Genomic DNA, 15,331 nt, shown 5'->3' on the forward strand with positions numbered 1-15,331 from the left:
CTGAGCCACAGGGAAGCCCGGGGTGAAGCAAACCATCATTTTATCTTTTGGATTCCATAACCTAGCTTTTGTATGTAAGTCTAAACTTTAAAGGATAAACAGGTTTTCAATCAATGGAACCAAGGTACTGAAAAGAAGACTCATTGTCAGGGTCTTGAGTTTACATCTCCAGTTTGCCACCAGCTCAAAACTGTACAGTTTAAAGCTGCATCAGGTCTCAGGGATAACCTGGTGCAATAAAATTTAGACCCCGAGAGATCATGACAAAGTCAAATCAGAACTTGCCTATTAATCCCACGCTTTTTTGCACGCACGGGGCTTACTTCCTGTGTAAATGTGCCTTCTTTGTTTAATTGGGTCTCAGAACAAGGCCACAGATATTTGCTTATAGCATTTAATACAACTTCATCACGATATTCAAGGTAAATATATCCTTTATTAAAGAAAAGGGGAGAGGAGGGACATAAATGATATCTTAAAAGCCTTCTACCAAAAGTAATGAGTGCCTAAGCAAAAACAGATATGAAGGACTTTAGAGAAATATGGATGACTTCTAACCAGCTGATAGGAAAAAGGGGTGATGTTGGAAATGCCTCATTGCAAGTTGATTTCACTCACTATTCTGAGTTAAACTATACTGCATGAAAGAGTCTGGCACTAAGACAACTCTTAGTAGTCACTTGAAGGAAGTGAGTTTGTGGTGAAACCACTTCCGACACCTGCATGTCAAAATTCCGGCAGATCCATAGGGCAGAAGTAATTAAAGTTGCAGCAGATGCTAATGAGAGCGGCAGAACCTCCAGTGGCTCAGATGATCCCAAACTGAGCCAGCTCGTGCAACTCCAAGTGGCTGAATGCCTCCCAAGGACAGATCACAGTTATATCTGCAAGAGACAGAAGAACCATAAGCCAACCTCACCCCCCAGAAGAGCCTCTTCTGCACAAAAGGACATGGTTCAGGCAGAGACACCTCGCCCCTGTTTCCCATCTGTTGCCCAGATGATGGGGAAGAATGGGCCCTCATCCCAGGAAGGATCAGAACAATTGTTTCATTAACCCTCCTCGGGGTTCTGATTCCCCCTAAACAGGCTCCCCCAGGATCTGTGTTAGTTTTATTTGGCATCCTTTCTGGGGAGATGCTCCAAGACTTTGGACTGGGACTATTCTGTGGGAGTGTAGTTCTCTGATCATTCGAAGTCTCACCAAAACACTAAGGAGGGGACAGAGGTGGAATTCTAGTTAGGCCATGGGTTACAGTGAGAAGTTGTTGCTGTGGTTGTTTAGTCGCTAAGTCGTGTTTAAAACTGTCTGTGACTCCATGGACTGTAGCCCTCCAGGCTGCCCTGTCCATGGGATTTCCCAGGCCAGAATACTGGAGTGGGTTGCCATTCCCTTCTCCAGTAGATCTTCCCAATCCAGGGATCAAACCTGTATCTTGGAGTGCTTTAAATTCGCATGGTCTGGAAATCTGGTTTCCCTACTACCTACCAACCAGATGCATTCCTTGGGCTTCTCTGACTGCTCTCAAGCTCCTTTATGTATTGTTAAAAGTTATAATATTGTTCCCAAGTTACAGAGAAGCTAGCTGATACCCAAAGAGGTTAAATACCTGGAGAAAAAAAAATCTCATGGTTGTAGAGACTGAACTAGAACCAGGTCAAAGACTTCAGAATTTCCCTCAGAATAAACCTCTTGTCACTATTCCAAATAGTTTGGCAGAGTTAAGAATATATTCCAAAGTCCAAAGTGAATTTGCCGGTCTTAGATACACATGGTCAAAATAGAGAAGCATTTGATTTAGAAGAATAGCAGATGAGCTTTATCAAAGTAACTAGAAATTCTATTTGAGATCTGAGGAGTGGCATCAGACAATAAAAAGTAAATCATATGTATGCTTACGACTGATCCATGTGGATGTATGGCAGAAACAGACACAATATTGTAAAGCAATTATCCTCCAATTAAAAATAAATTAAAAAAGTAAATATACTGAGAGTTACCCAGAAAGGAAACTGATTGCTATGAATGCCATCATTTGTCAAAAGTGTATTGGATGAGTTGAAAACTTGTGTCCACACACAAAATCTGCACAAAGAAGTTTATAGTAGCTTTATTCATAATTGCCAAAACCTGGAAGCAATCAAGATGCCTATCAACAGGATAAATAAACTGTGATACAACCATACAATAAAATAGCCAGTGATAAAAAAGAAATGAGCTATCAAATCATGTCAAGACATGGAGGAAGTTTAGATAAATATTACTAAGTGAAAGAGCTCTTACTATAGGATTCTAACTGTAGAACTATCTGGAAAAGGCAAAACTATAGAGCAGGAGGAGAAGGGGGTGATAGAGGATGAGATGGTTGGATGGCATCACTGACTCAATGGACATGAGTTTGAGCAAGCTCTGGGAGAGAGAGAAGGACAGGGAAGCCTGGAGTGTAGCAGCCCATGGGGTCACAAAGAGTCAGACACGACTGAGTGACTGAACAACAGCAACAATAGAGACAGTAGAAAGATTTCTGGTTGTCAGGAGTTTATGGAGAGAAAGGAATGAACAGATAGAGCACAGGAGATGTGGGGGCTAGTGATTCCATATGAACCTGTAATGGTGGATACCTAAGAACTGGACAACACAAAGAATGAACAAGCAATTTCAGCTAATAAAAATGTGTTAATATTGGTTTATAAAGTATAACAAATGTACCACACTAATGCAAGAGGTTAATAATAGGGGGTATGACTGATGTACGGGGGAAGAAGGTGGCAGAAGGGATCTGTAGGAATCCCTTAAAAATTCTGCCTAATTTTTCCACAAACCTAAAATTTCTTTAAAATTTAAAGTCTATTAATTTTTTAAAGAGAATGTGAAGTAGTTTGCATGCATCATCCAACAAATAAAAATTCTAGCCAATTAAAACTTATTACTCCAGATACTTTAGTGTCTAGGGCCCTGTTCTGAGCACCAGAGGATGTGTAAAAAAGAGGAAGCTTGTGAGGAAGTGGCTGGCCCGGTGCAGAGGAAAGGCTCTCCAGGCCCCACCCTTGTTTCCAATAGCTCACTCTGTGGCCTAAGATTGTCATTTAATTCCTCTATGTTTCAGATTTCTCTCCTGAAAAATAAAGGAGTTGGGCTAGACTCATTCTGAGAGTTGTTCTACTGTGAATGTCTACAATTCACCATTGTATGCCTGAGAAAGAGAGAGAGAGAGAGAGAGAGAGAGAGAGTGTGTGTGTGTGTGTGTGTGTGTGTGTGTGTGTGTGTGTGTATGTGTACACTCAGTTGTGTCTGATTCCTTTGTGATCCCATAGACTGTAGCCTGCCAGTCTTCCCTGTCCATGGGGTTCTCAGGCAAGAATACTGGAGTGGATTGCCATTTCCTCCTCCAGGGGATCTTCCCACTACCCGTCCACCTCCTGCATTAGCAGGCAGATCTTTACCACTGTGCCACCAAGGAAGCCTACACCTTCTAGAGTATATAATGAAACACAAGGATTCACTGAACTTTGGGACTAGTCTGATTTCTCTGAGTTTTTGCCTCTGGGCACACACATACTTATTTAGGAAGTTAAATTAAAACCCTACATTCCTAGGTCTTCAAAAAAATCTGCTGCTTTATGTATTTCCAATAACGTTGAACTGCTCCTTGAGGCCTGAAGCAGAAAAAATGGTCAAAGTCCAGGGGTAAGATTAAATATTCAGATTGCTCACCTGTTCCTAGTCCCTCCATGCCTGGAATGTCATCTCCAAATCTAGGGAAAAAACACAAGAGAAGTTAGCTGATACCGGGGCCAAAAGATCCTGGAATGAGTCATGTGAAGAGTTTCCTGATTCAAGGGGAAAGAAGAGGCTTCAGTTCTTGTATTTGAGAAAACCCTTTTGTTTGCATTGAACTCGGGGAAAGGAAGTGTCACTCAAGCAGGTTTTAAACAATGTGTCCCAGAAGAGAGTTTCCCTCTGTAAAAATGTAACCTAAGACAATTGAGACCCAGAAAGAAAAAAAATAAAATGATCAGTGGGGCAACGTGGTCAAGCTCTACTTTTTAAACTAAAAATTGGAATGAGAAAGCAATATGAAAAGTCATTAAAATGATTAATTTATCCATTTGTTTAGTTTATCCAAGAGTGCATATTAAGCATCTGCTTTGTTCCTGAAATTGTATTAGGTACTGAGAGTTAAGGAAAAAACAAACACACAAATTTTCTCTCAGGGACCTCAGTCTTAGGCAACAGATGAAAGAAATAGATGCACTATAAAAAAGTGCAAGTTACAATAGCTGAATGTACAAAATGCAAACATGGAAGGAATGATAATGTTTGTCTAAGAGAGTCCGTAATGGTTTCCAAAAGAAATTAACATGAGTGTGTGTTGAAAAATAAATCAGATTTTGCCAGGGAGAAAAAGAGAAAAACAAAGAACTGAAGAGAGAAAATCTGAAGGCAGAAAAATAAACTGTGTTCTAGAAGCAGCCAGTGATTCTGTGCTCCAATTAAAGCACAGTTTACATCAGCAAAGGAGAGTGGTCAAGAAGAGTCTGGAAGGTCAAGCCAAAGGTCACTGTGAAAGGGTCCATTTTCCACGTTAAATTTGGCTGTATATGTGGGAGCTGAGAGAGAAAGGATTCCAGGACTGAAAAAATATGATTCAGCAAAGATTGTGTTAGGAAACAGAGGGTGAGGTGGAAAAGTTTATATCTATTTAATATGGTGAGCATTAATCTCTGAAAAAACTAAGAAACCTTTTTCATTTTGGTCTTACCCTTTCACACCTTTCTTAGGAGGCTTGCTCTTGAACTGACGAGTCTGCCTCTGCTTGAACTTGGGGGGCCCTTTGCGTGGGGTGGTGGGACCCTGGTTTGAAGTTGGAGGAGCCAACACAGTATTGTCGCTCATTCTGCTAATGTTTCGACGGCTGATGGTTTTCTTTCCGGCTCTTTGGACAGTGGGAGAGAGAGAAAGAAAGATTATTCAATGTATGAAGACCATTGTTTACTAGACCTTTACAATAATCTTCAGGGGCAGGGGGACGGGGAGAAAAGCATCTTGATAAAGAAGTTTGGCATTTTTTATTGACAGCAAAAGGGAGAAGTTACCATCTTTTAAAGAAGTTACTATCTAAGAAAATAAGGTATACGTCAATGGAGGCAGCCAGCAGAGTGGGCTATAAGCCAAAAACTGATAAATCTAGGTAGATTTGTTGTTCCAGTAAGTCTGCCACCAGCTTTCTGTGTGAATGTATAATAATTATGTCCTTTTCATTGACCACCAGTTCCACCATCTGTAAGGGGAGAGAAATGTGCTGAAGACTATCTAGCCTTGGCAGCACTGAAATGTTCCGTAAGCTTTACATATTTTTCCATCTAACTGTAAAGTATTCTGATTCTAAATGTTTATTGACCCATTCTTATGGCCTGTGTTCTTTATGGTCCATATTTAATTTAATCCTCATGTGATCCAAAGACTTCTTTTCTAGTTATGGGAGGTGGCAGTGTAGCTGTCTGGATAGGGGTAACTCTGAACCAGGTATACTGACACTACAAAAGCATTCAGTACATTCCCAATACACACTCACAAACACACACACACACTCACACACACACACGGAAGACAATAGGAGATGATTAAGTCATAAGTTTGTACTTTAAATCCCCTACCAGATAAATTCTTTAGCCACTTATTTCTCGGGGAACTTCAACTTTTTCTCCTATCCAAATCAAGAACTTATCCAATATGGTTTTCCCAGACTCACATTTTAGCTACAAAAAGATACATTGTCATTCTTTAAGTGCAAAGAATGTAACAAATTACTGTTATTACATGTTACAATACCATGTGATAACAAATTAATATGACAGGCTAAACTAAAAGATTTTTTTTCTTCTTCCTTTTCTATCACAAAGGTTGATAGTGCTTAATCTGGGAAGGGAGACACTGAAAAAGCTCCAAAACCTTAAACTCCTACCTTGAACCAACCTCTTCCATGACCTACTGCCTGTCTTCATAGATAGGCATATTTCATATTTCATCCATTATAAATTTATGCTAGTATCCTTAACTTCCTTCTCCCTGACGATGCTAGGCTCATGTAACCATGTTCTCTCTCTCTCTGTCTCTCTCTCTCTCTCTCTGCTACAACAGTAAAAGTGAAAATCACTCAGTCATGTCCAACTCTTTGCAATCCCATGGTCTATTGGGATGGTAGCTGTCAGTGTTACCTTACACATGCTAACATTTACATAGCTACTAGATTTCAGGTAATATTCTAAATATAAACATGCCAACGCATTTAATATTCAAGACGAGCGAAAGTCTCTCAGTTGTGTCTGACTCTTTGTGACCCCGTAGACTACACAGTCCTTGAAATTCTCCAGGCCAGAATACTGGAGTGCGTAGCCTTTCCCTTCTCCAGGGGATCTTCCCAACCCAGGGATTGAACCCAGGTCTCCTGCATTGCAGGCAGATTTTTTACCAGCTGAGCCACAAGGGGAACCCAGAATACATCCCTCAAATCTTGCTCAAGGAGACGGAGTGGGAGCCCCAGCCTTGTCCCTCCATCAGGGTCGGGGCCTCAGCAGAGAGGGCCTGACTGCCCTCCTTGTGTCTGAACAGATGGACACCGTGCTGGCCTCTTAGCACTTTTATTTGGTGGCAGTTCCAGCTGGTGGGCTATGGCCTCCAAGCCTTGGCCTTTCTGGCTAGCTGCTTCCCACGCTCCCCATCACCTCTGTGCTCATCCCTGCAAGTGCGGACACTGAGGCCGGCCTGGGGAGACCCTCCTCCTGTTCTCTAGGTCGGAGACCCTCCTGCCTGCCCCAGGCCGTGTCTGGCACCTGCTGTGGGTCAGTACACGCACACTGGCTCTCTTACGCCAGCTCCTCTGTCTTATCTTACAGGTTTTGGTGTTTGAGGTCACACCCCTCAAATCTTATATTGTAAAATTTATCAACTTTTTCTTATGACTCTCAAAATCAGGTTAAATTATTAATAAATCCTTGCCTCTAAGATGTTTTTCCTATTTTCTTTTCCTCAATTACTATTTTCATTCTCTCCTGCCAGTCCTCAACTTGTCTGATAGAAACACACTGATGACGCTGTGAGCTAGAACCAGGAAGGATGGTGAAGCTGGCCAAGGCCCTGGATCACCTGTGCGTGCAGTTGATCTTGTCTTTTTTCTTTCTTTATTTATTTTTATTTATTTATTTATTTTGATGTGGACCATTTTTAAAGTCTTTATGGAGTTTGTTACAATATTGCTGCTTTTTTTTTAAGTTTTGGCTTTTTGGCCATGAGGCACGAGGGATTCTTAGCTCCCTGACCACTGATTAAACCCACACCTCTGCATTGGAGGGTGATATCTTGAGCACTGGAGTGCAAGGGAAGTCACCAGTGGATCTTGTCTTAATCCTTCACTGGAATATGCCCCATGAAACTGTTTTTTTCAGTATTTATTTATTCCTGTACCCTCAGAACCTACAGGAGTACCCAGTACAGAGTAGGTGTGCCACATATATTTGTCCAATGAGTGAATACATAAACGAAGAGACTGAACAAATGCCTTGAACCCTGGGTCTTGAGATCCCAACCGTGTGATCTTCTCCATCAAGCCATAGGGGAGACATCAGCCGACCCTCACCTCATAAAGCCCTCAGTGGTTTGGGGAAATGTTCTGCCAGCTCCTCTGCCCACTGAATCCAGTTCTGTGCTGCAGGTCCTCTCATGCCCTGGTAAACAGGCCTAGTCTGTGCCTCTCCCAAGTGTGGTTGGGACCATGGGACTGGCTGGAGGGCAGCCAAGGGCAACATTACTCTCACCCTGTGCCATCAGTGACTGATACACCCCAACTCTGCCAAAGCCACAAAGGAAAACTGGAGAGTTACTCTCAGATCAACCTTTCTATACTTCCCGATTCTTTCAAAGCAATGAGAGACTACAAACTTTTCTCCAATCTGGAGAGCCTACTAAGCTTAGGATTGCCAGATTTAGCAAATCAAGATACAAGACATCCAGTTAAGTTTGAATTTCAGATAAACAACAAACGATTTTATTTGGGATAAGTATATCCCAAATATTTCATGGATTTCATGGTACATACATAGAAACTAGGAGAAGGAAATGGCAACCCACTCCAGTGTTCTTGCCTGGAGAATTCCAGGGCTGGAGGAGCCTGGTGGGCTGCCATCTATGGGATCACACAGAGTCGGACACGACTGAAGCAACTTAGCAGCAGCAGCAGCAACTTAGAAACTGTTGTTGTTGTTTTTCTGAAATTCACATGTAACTGGGCATCTTCTATAATATCTGGCAACTGTAACTGGGGTCCAACCAAGTAAGACCCCAAATCTATAATGTGGCTCGGTGGTAAAGAACCCGCCTGCCAATGCAGAGGACACAGGTTCAGTCCCTGGGTCAGGAAGATCTCCTGGAGAAGGAAACGGCAATCCACTCCAGTATTCCTTCCTCAGAAATCCCATGGACAGAGGAGCCTGGTGGGCTGCATCCATGAGGTTGCGTAAGAGTCGGACAGGGTTTATCAACTAAACGACAATAGCAAAGGTAAATTTGCTTCATCAGCCAAATCACCCTTTGGGGGCAAAACAGTGTCAAGAGTAGATGCCTTTGGATCAAACAGAAATAATTTCAAATTCCTGTTCCACCAAACTGTTTAATATGAACTTGGATAGGTTGCATAACTTCTCTGGATCTCATTCTATCTAAAAATGAATCAAATATTTTTTTCTTTTTAGGGTAATGGGGAAAATAAGAGGAAACTATGTACAGCTTTTGGTGAAAAGTACTCAAAACGTAGTAACTATGTAGTAGACCTTCTGACAGTCAAGGGAACCCTGAAAACAAATTTATGGTTGCAGCACAGGTTCATCTGGATCCACACCCATTCCCCTGGGACCATGAAGAGTCCTTGACAAACACCAGAGAAGTAATTGCTATCTCCACTTCTTGGGTAATCCTCTGCATCATTCTAACACTCTAACTATTCCCCACTTCTGGTCTCAAAATTCCCTCTTAAGCTGTCCTTGGATTTCTTTGATATCTGTAACGGTAACCCCAAAGAATTTGAAATTGATTTCTATGTCCCCCAGATTACACTTCCCCCTTTCTCTGGCGAGTTTCTTTTGTATGTTTATCTAATTCTGAAGTTACAACTCTAGGCCAGGACCGAGTTCATGTCTAATTTTAAGTGCAATGCATTCTGTAAAAGAATTCTCCTCGGAAAGTTATGTAACAGTTGCCTGGCTAATCTCTGGATCCTCATGGCACTCAAGATTTGCCCTATGAATAACTCTTTCATATTCATTGTGCATTTCAGGTACAGTATTTCATTTCTGAGTGTGTAGGACTGTCCACCAATTGCTAGGGTGTTTCTGTCATAGATTTACCCTCCAATTTTCCCTGTAAAACCCTTGGGAGGAGCAGAACAAATATGACCCTGTCCTGCCTTGGAAGTCAGTCCTGTCAGCCACAGGTATCACCTATGGCTGAACTTATCCTGACCATGTTTTCCTGGGAACTCCAAGGACCTCCATGGAGCTGAATAAACCTGAATACAGTATCAGACATGATTTTAGCTACAAGCTGACGTTTCATATTTTTGCCTCCAAAGGGTCAAGTAATTCATTCCTTTGGGAGGCAGAATGTTTTCCTGTTTTTAAAACAATGTTAGCCCTTCCCCTTTTGAAGATTACAAAGTGTTCTCCTGATGAGAGAAGTGGATGCAGCAATGTAAGATTTCAAGGCATAGTTTTGCAGGGAACTGAGCTTGGCATTGCCTTAGACCCAAGGCAGCAGAGCTCAGTCGTAGGAAGCAAGAGGGTACGCTTCATAAACTCCAGCTAAATAAGGGCAGTTTCTGAAGATTCTTGAGTCAGGCTCTTGGATGCTATGATTATCATCCTAGATTTCTTTTCCCTCTTTCTTAGCAAAGATATGAGCAGATAACCAATTCTGTTGTTGATGGCCAAGGATGGGGAGAAGACAGGCAGAGGACCTGTCTCCTCCACTGATGCCCTTGGACCCAGAGATGTCACCCAGAGTCCTGCTGAGGCAAAGAAAATCAAATAATTCAGAGAGTCAAACAAGACCCAAACCAAAGCCATTAAAAAACAAAAACAAAAGTCCAGCAAGTACGTTGCTTCAGCTAGGAACAAACATACACTTTGACCTTGGAGGGAGATGGTTGGGCACACCCTCCTTGCACTGTGGTCATTCCCCGGCTGACTCTGGGCTCCTTACCCTCATCCTCCCTCTCCCCTGTCATCCTCTTGATGGCTGGACCAAGTTTCCAAGCACATCCTGGGAGTAAAGGACTGTTTGTTCTGTGGTCATCGAGTGCCCCAGATCCCTCCTTTTCCAGAAAGCTGTTTTCTACAGAGCCGCCAAAAAGGGAGGGTCAGTTTGGGGTTAGTAATCAAGGTTTGCAGTGACCTTGTAAAAATGAAGTTTCACTTACTAGCTTGTCACATAAGGAAGTTTTGATGTGTTTTCTCCATGTTTTTGCCCATTTCCATCCCCAACCCTGGTCCAGACCCACAGGTTCAGTGTGTTATTTTCTTCTATTTCTTGGTTTTAGAGCCAGATTGAACCCCCAAACTCCCACAAAACCCCTTTGATTACATCCTGTTTAAACTGTCCAGAAGTTGAGAAATACTCACAGAGTTAAATGTTTCTCTTATAAGCTGTCCAGCTGCCTTCTTCACAGTAGATGAATAAAGGATCTTGCATCCTGATTTATCTCTCTGTAATACCCTCATGCTACCTAATCGCATCGTCATAGGCTTAAGAGCATCGGCCTAGGTGCAAAGAAGTTGGAAGAGTGTGGGGTGAGACTGGGGCAGGCTTTGCTGATAATCGGATGCTCTTACAAACTGACTTGGGCTCTCTCCTATCCACAAACAGGTATTGAATTCATAAACATACACAAAGTGTTGATTTCCAAGGGGGAGATTTGCAGATTATAATTCAATACCTTTTTCCCTTCTCCATTGTTACCTTTAGTTTTTACCCCCCACCCTTCCCTTTCTTTGACAAACACACACACTCACACATACTGTTTCTCTCTCTCTTCTCCCTCTCTCTCACACACATACACACACACATCATTGTCACGTAATTCTTACGCTGCAAACTGCCTCACTGAGAACTGATTGTGTGAACCATGACAATGAAAAATACCAGCATCTCTCCCTAAATCATGTTATATTAATTTTTCTCTGAAAGATGAAACCACAAATCAGGAATAACCTAAGGTCCAGTGATATGTAACTGAGAAGGAGCCCAAGCTATAGCTGGAGACTCTTAACTGATAACTCTATATTTGAGAATTGATTACTGGATCTTTTACACCCAAAGGGTCCAGGCTATAATCCCACTCAGTGTAACACTTGACTTCAGTCTTCCAATTGCATTGAGCCACTAGTATGAATTTATACTCACTTTATACAGTTTTGAAAGGATCTTAACTCCAAGGCCTGGAGAAGGAAATGGCAACCCACTCCAGTCTTCTTGCCTGGAAAATCCCATGGATGGAGAAAACCGGCAGGTCCCAGTCCATGTGGTCACAAAGAGTCGAACACAACTGAGTGACTAACACACACAATAACTCATATGTCAATACCATTAAGCTCTCTTGACAAATTCATCATACAGAAATCAAAAGATTTATTCAAGACTGCACATATAAAAAATAAAAATATTGAAAATTGGACCATAAAGAAGGCTGAGCACCAAAGAATTGATGCTTCCAAACTATGGTGCTGAAGAACACTCTTGAGAGTCTCTTGGACTGCAAGAAGATCAAACCAATCAATCCTAAAGGAAATTAACTCTGAATATTCGTTGGAAGGACTGCTGTTGAAGCTAAAGCTCCAATACTTTGGCCAGTGACCCTGATGCTGGGAAAGATTGAAGGAAGGAGGAGAAGGGGACAACATAGGACAAGATGGTTGGATGGCACCACCGACTTAATAGACACGCTGCTGCTGCTGCTAAGTCGCTTCAGTAGTGTCCGACTCTGTGCGACCCCATGGACTGTGGCCCATCAGAGTCCTCTGTCCATGGGATTTTCCAGGTAAGAGTACTGGAGTGGGTGACATGAGTTTGTGCAAACTCTGGGAGATAGTGATGGATAGGGAAGCCTGGCGTGCTGCAGTCTGACTCTTTGTGACCCATGGACTGTAGCCCACTAGGATTCTCTGTCCATGGATTCTCCAAGCAAAAATACTGAAGTGGGTTGCCATTTCCTTCTTCAGGAGGTCTTCCCAACCAGGAATTGAACCCAGGTCTCCAGCATTGCAGGCAGATTCTTTACCTACTTAGCCACCAGTAAAGACCATGGGGTCACAAAGAGTCAGACATGACTGAGCACCTGAACAATAATGATGATCTATACTTGAAACCAATAAGGTATTTTAAGTCAATTATACATCAATAAAAAATAAAATATTTTTAAAAGGCTGCATATAAAGTTAGAAGGGGAGCCAGTAGTAAGACCCAACCCTGCAAGTATCTTGCATATTCAGCTACCTTTCTACTATATGAATACAAAGTGAACCTGGACCAAGATTCCTTGTTCTGGTCACTCTTACACATTGCTGGAAAATTGCAATGTGCTTCTCTAAATTGTCACTTTTAAGAAACGTGTACTCTGTAAGATTATACAGAAAGAAGGTCAATTTATCCTTTCTAGGCAAGAAAAGATTCTTAACCTGCCCACCCAAGCAGATTACATGGGCAGCTAACCAGCTTAAGGGTTCTTTTCAGTAAGCTTTCCCTTGGTAGCTCCCAACATTAGAGGAGTTTTGACGGCAGCAAGCACCTCACAAAGGTGGCAGGGTGCTTTGTCTCTGGATGGGTCCTTCCACTCTTCTTTGTCTCCATCATTGTTCAGTCGCTCAGTTGTGTCCGACTCTTCAGGACCCCATGGACTGCAGCACACCAGGCTTCCCCATCCTTCCCTGTCTCCATTATTACTCCCATCTTTCTCTCCATCAGACCCATGGATGTTTTGATACTTCTCTGCTGAACCCTCCCACCATCTCCATTTTTTTTATTTTTTGGTGAAGGACAGAGGATTTCTCATCAAAAACAGTGGGGGCTGGAAGGAAGTGGCACATTTTTCACATCTCAAAAGAAAAAAAAAATGTCAACTTTTGAATTCTATTATCAAGTGAACTGATCCTTCAGGAATGAAGGAGAAATAAAGACATCCTCAGAAAAAGGAAGATTAGAAGAATCTGTCACCCAAATACCCCATAAGAATAATAAAGGAAGCTATTGAAACAGAAAAAAAAATGACAGAAGGAAATGTTGAACATCTAAAAAGAAACAGCGATGAAAAAATTATGGGATTTGAGGTGGAGTGTGAAAAACAGGGAATTCAGTCACTGTCAAGAAGGTTATATGGAGAATGAAACATTGTTCAAAACACTGACATTCTAGATTTCCCTGGTTAAAACTCTGCACTTTTACTGCAGAGGGCATAAGTTCCATCCCTGGTCAGGGAAGTTCCCTGTGCTGCATGGTGCAACCAAAAAAAAAAAAAAGTTTAATTAAAAGAAAAACACTGCCATTCTAAAGATCTGGTCACCTTGTACTTTCAGGAAGTGCACCCATGTTTTCCTGCTCCAAGTGGATGCTCTTCCTGCCACTATCTCTACGACTCCTGCTACCGCTGAGTCTTAGAGGATGGGAATAGGCTGGTCAGTCGGTCAACATGCTCTGCCTTTGTTGGACAGAGTTCTCCTACCACGTCACTTCACCGGTCATTGCCTTGCCTAGTGTGGCATATTTTTCGTCAGTTATCTGTCTCTGATCCTACCTATCAGGTAATAGGGTCACACAGCCTTGTTCAAAGCTGTTTCATCTTGTTTAAGATGATCAATGGCCAAGTAATTTCCTGGAAGAAGTTTGAGTGTGTCTTGATTTCATAGGCAAAAGAAACAAAGCCAGCGGCTTCCCTGGTGCTCTAGTGATTAAGACAACCTGCTTCAAGTGAAGGAGATGTTGGTTCGATCCCTGGTCGGGGAACTAAGATTCTACATGCAACATGTTGTAGCCAAGAAATAAAGGAAAAAAGCCAGTGCAAAAACACTAAAAATGTTTAAAAGAGAGAGAGAAAGAAGAAGCAAAGCCAGCAGGAAACTTGTTGAGTGAGAACAAAAAGAGAGAACTTATGGATAGATGAAGTGACATAGATGTCATGACATTATTTAATAGATAAATATTAAGCACATTTTTCCAAGTGAAAGAATCAAAGTCAAAGGCTCTATGCTGTCTGATTTTATTTATGATATTCTTGGAAAGGTAAAGCTATGGCATGGGCAAACAAATCAGTGATTCCCAGGAGCTGAGAGGAGGAGCTGACTATAAAGGGAAATGAAAGGAATTTTTCAAGGGTGATGAAATGATATTAGAGGTAGATATACAACTCTGTGCACTTGTCAAAACCTATAGAATTGTATACCACATGAGTTTCCCTAAAGCCAGTTTAAACCTAAATATCATAAAATACCTATTTAAAAAAAATCTTTGCTCCCTAGTGCTATAATCCTTGGTTCTTGATCTTTTCCAGTGGATGGGGAAGTGTTATTAATTATATACAGGAAAAAAGTTAAAGGGCAGGTACTAAGTCATTAGAATGTGATTAAAATTTTAGCTATCCTATAAGCTGCTTACACGAATGCTAATCTCTAATCTTTCTTTAGTGTTTCTTAAAATACCAGGGAGTCGGAAGACACGTATCAAAGTCACATCTCTTCCACATTTTGAACCTCCTAGACTGAACTTCCCCCTCTATTAATGCACAGTGGACTCTAGAGAGGAACATTCTAAATGTGAAGGAGGAATGTACAAGGCTGGTCCCTCTTCTCTTAACACTTTCCATGTTTAGGAATTCTTCAGAACAACATTCTTTTTTTTTTTTTTTACTTTTTATTTTGTATGGGGTATAGCCAATTAACAAACAATGTTGTGACAGTTTCCGGTGAACAGTGAAGGGATTCTGTCATACATATACATGTAGTCATTCTCCCCCAAACTCCTCTCCAATCCAGGCTGCCACATAACATTGAGCAGAGTTCCCTGTGCTACACAGTAGGTCCTTGTTGGTTATCCATTTCAAGTACAGCAGTGTGTACATGTCCCTCCCAAACTCCCTAACAATCCCTTCCCTGCATCCTTCCCCCTGGCAACCGTAAGTTCGTTCTTTAAGTCTATGAGTCCCTTTAGTTCATTTGCATTATTTCTTTTTATATTCCACATGTAAGGGATATCATACAATATTTCTCCTTCTCTGTCTGACTTACGTCACTCAGTA

The 15,331-nt window shown here is 41.7% G+C and overlaps 1 protein-coding gene across 1 annotated transcript; it reads right to left on the minus strand.

Moving 5' to 3' along the window:
- Positions 1–416: 416 nt before the first annotated feature.
- PDE6H (phosphodiesterase 6H) lies at positions 417–10,836 on the minus strand. The gene is made up of 4 exons (XM_086401903.1): positions 10,671–10,836; positions 4,763–4,936; positions 3,715–3,755; positions 417–884 (listed from the first exon to the last, which is right to left on the minus strand). The coding sequence occupies exons 2-4, from the start codon at positions 4,894–4,896 to the stop codon at positions 808–810; spliced, it is 252 nt and encodes an 83-aa protein (XP_086258029.1). The 5' UTR covers positions 4,897–4,936; positions 10,671–10,836; the 3' UTR covers positions 417–807.
- Between the last annotated feature and the right edge of the window lie 4,495 nt (positions 10,837–15,331).

This window comes from Bos grunniens, chromosome 5 (assembly GCF_055505025.1).
Source record: "Bos grunniens cultivar Pamir isolate PY7600 chromosome 5, Bosgru_T2T1.0, whole genome shotgun sequence".
Lineage (NCBI taxonomy): Eukaryota > Metazoa > Chordata > Mammalia > Artiodactyla > Bovidae > Bos > Bos grunniens.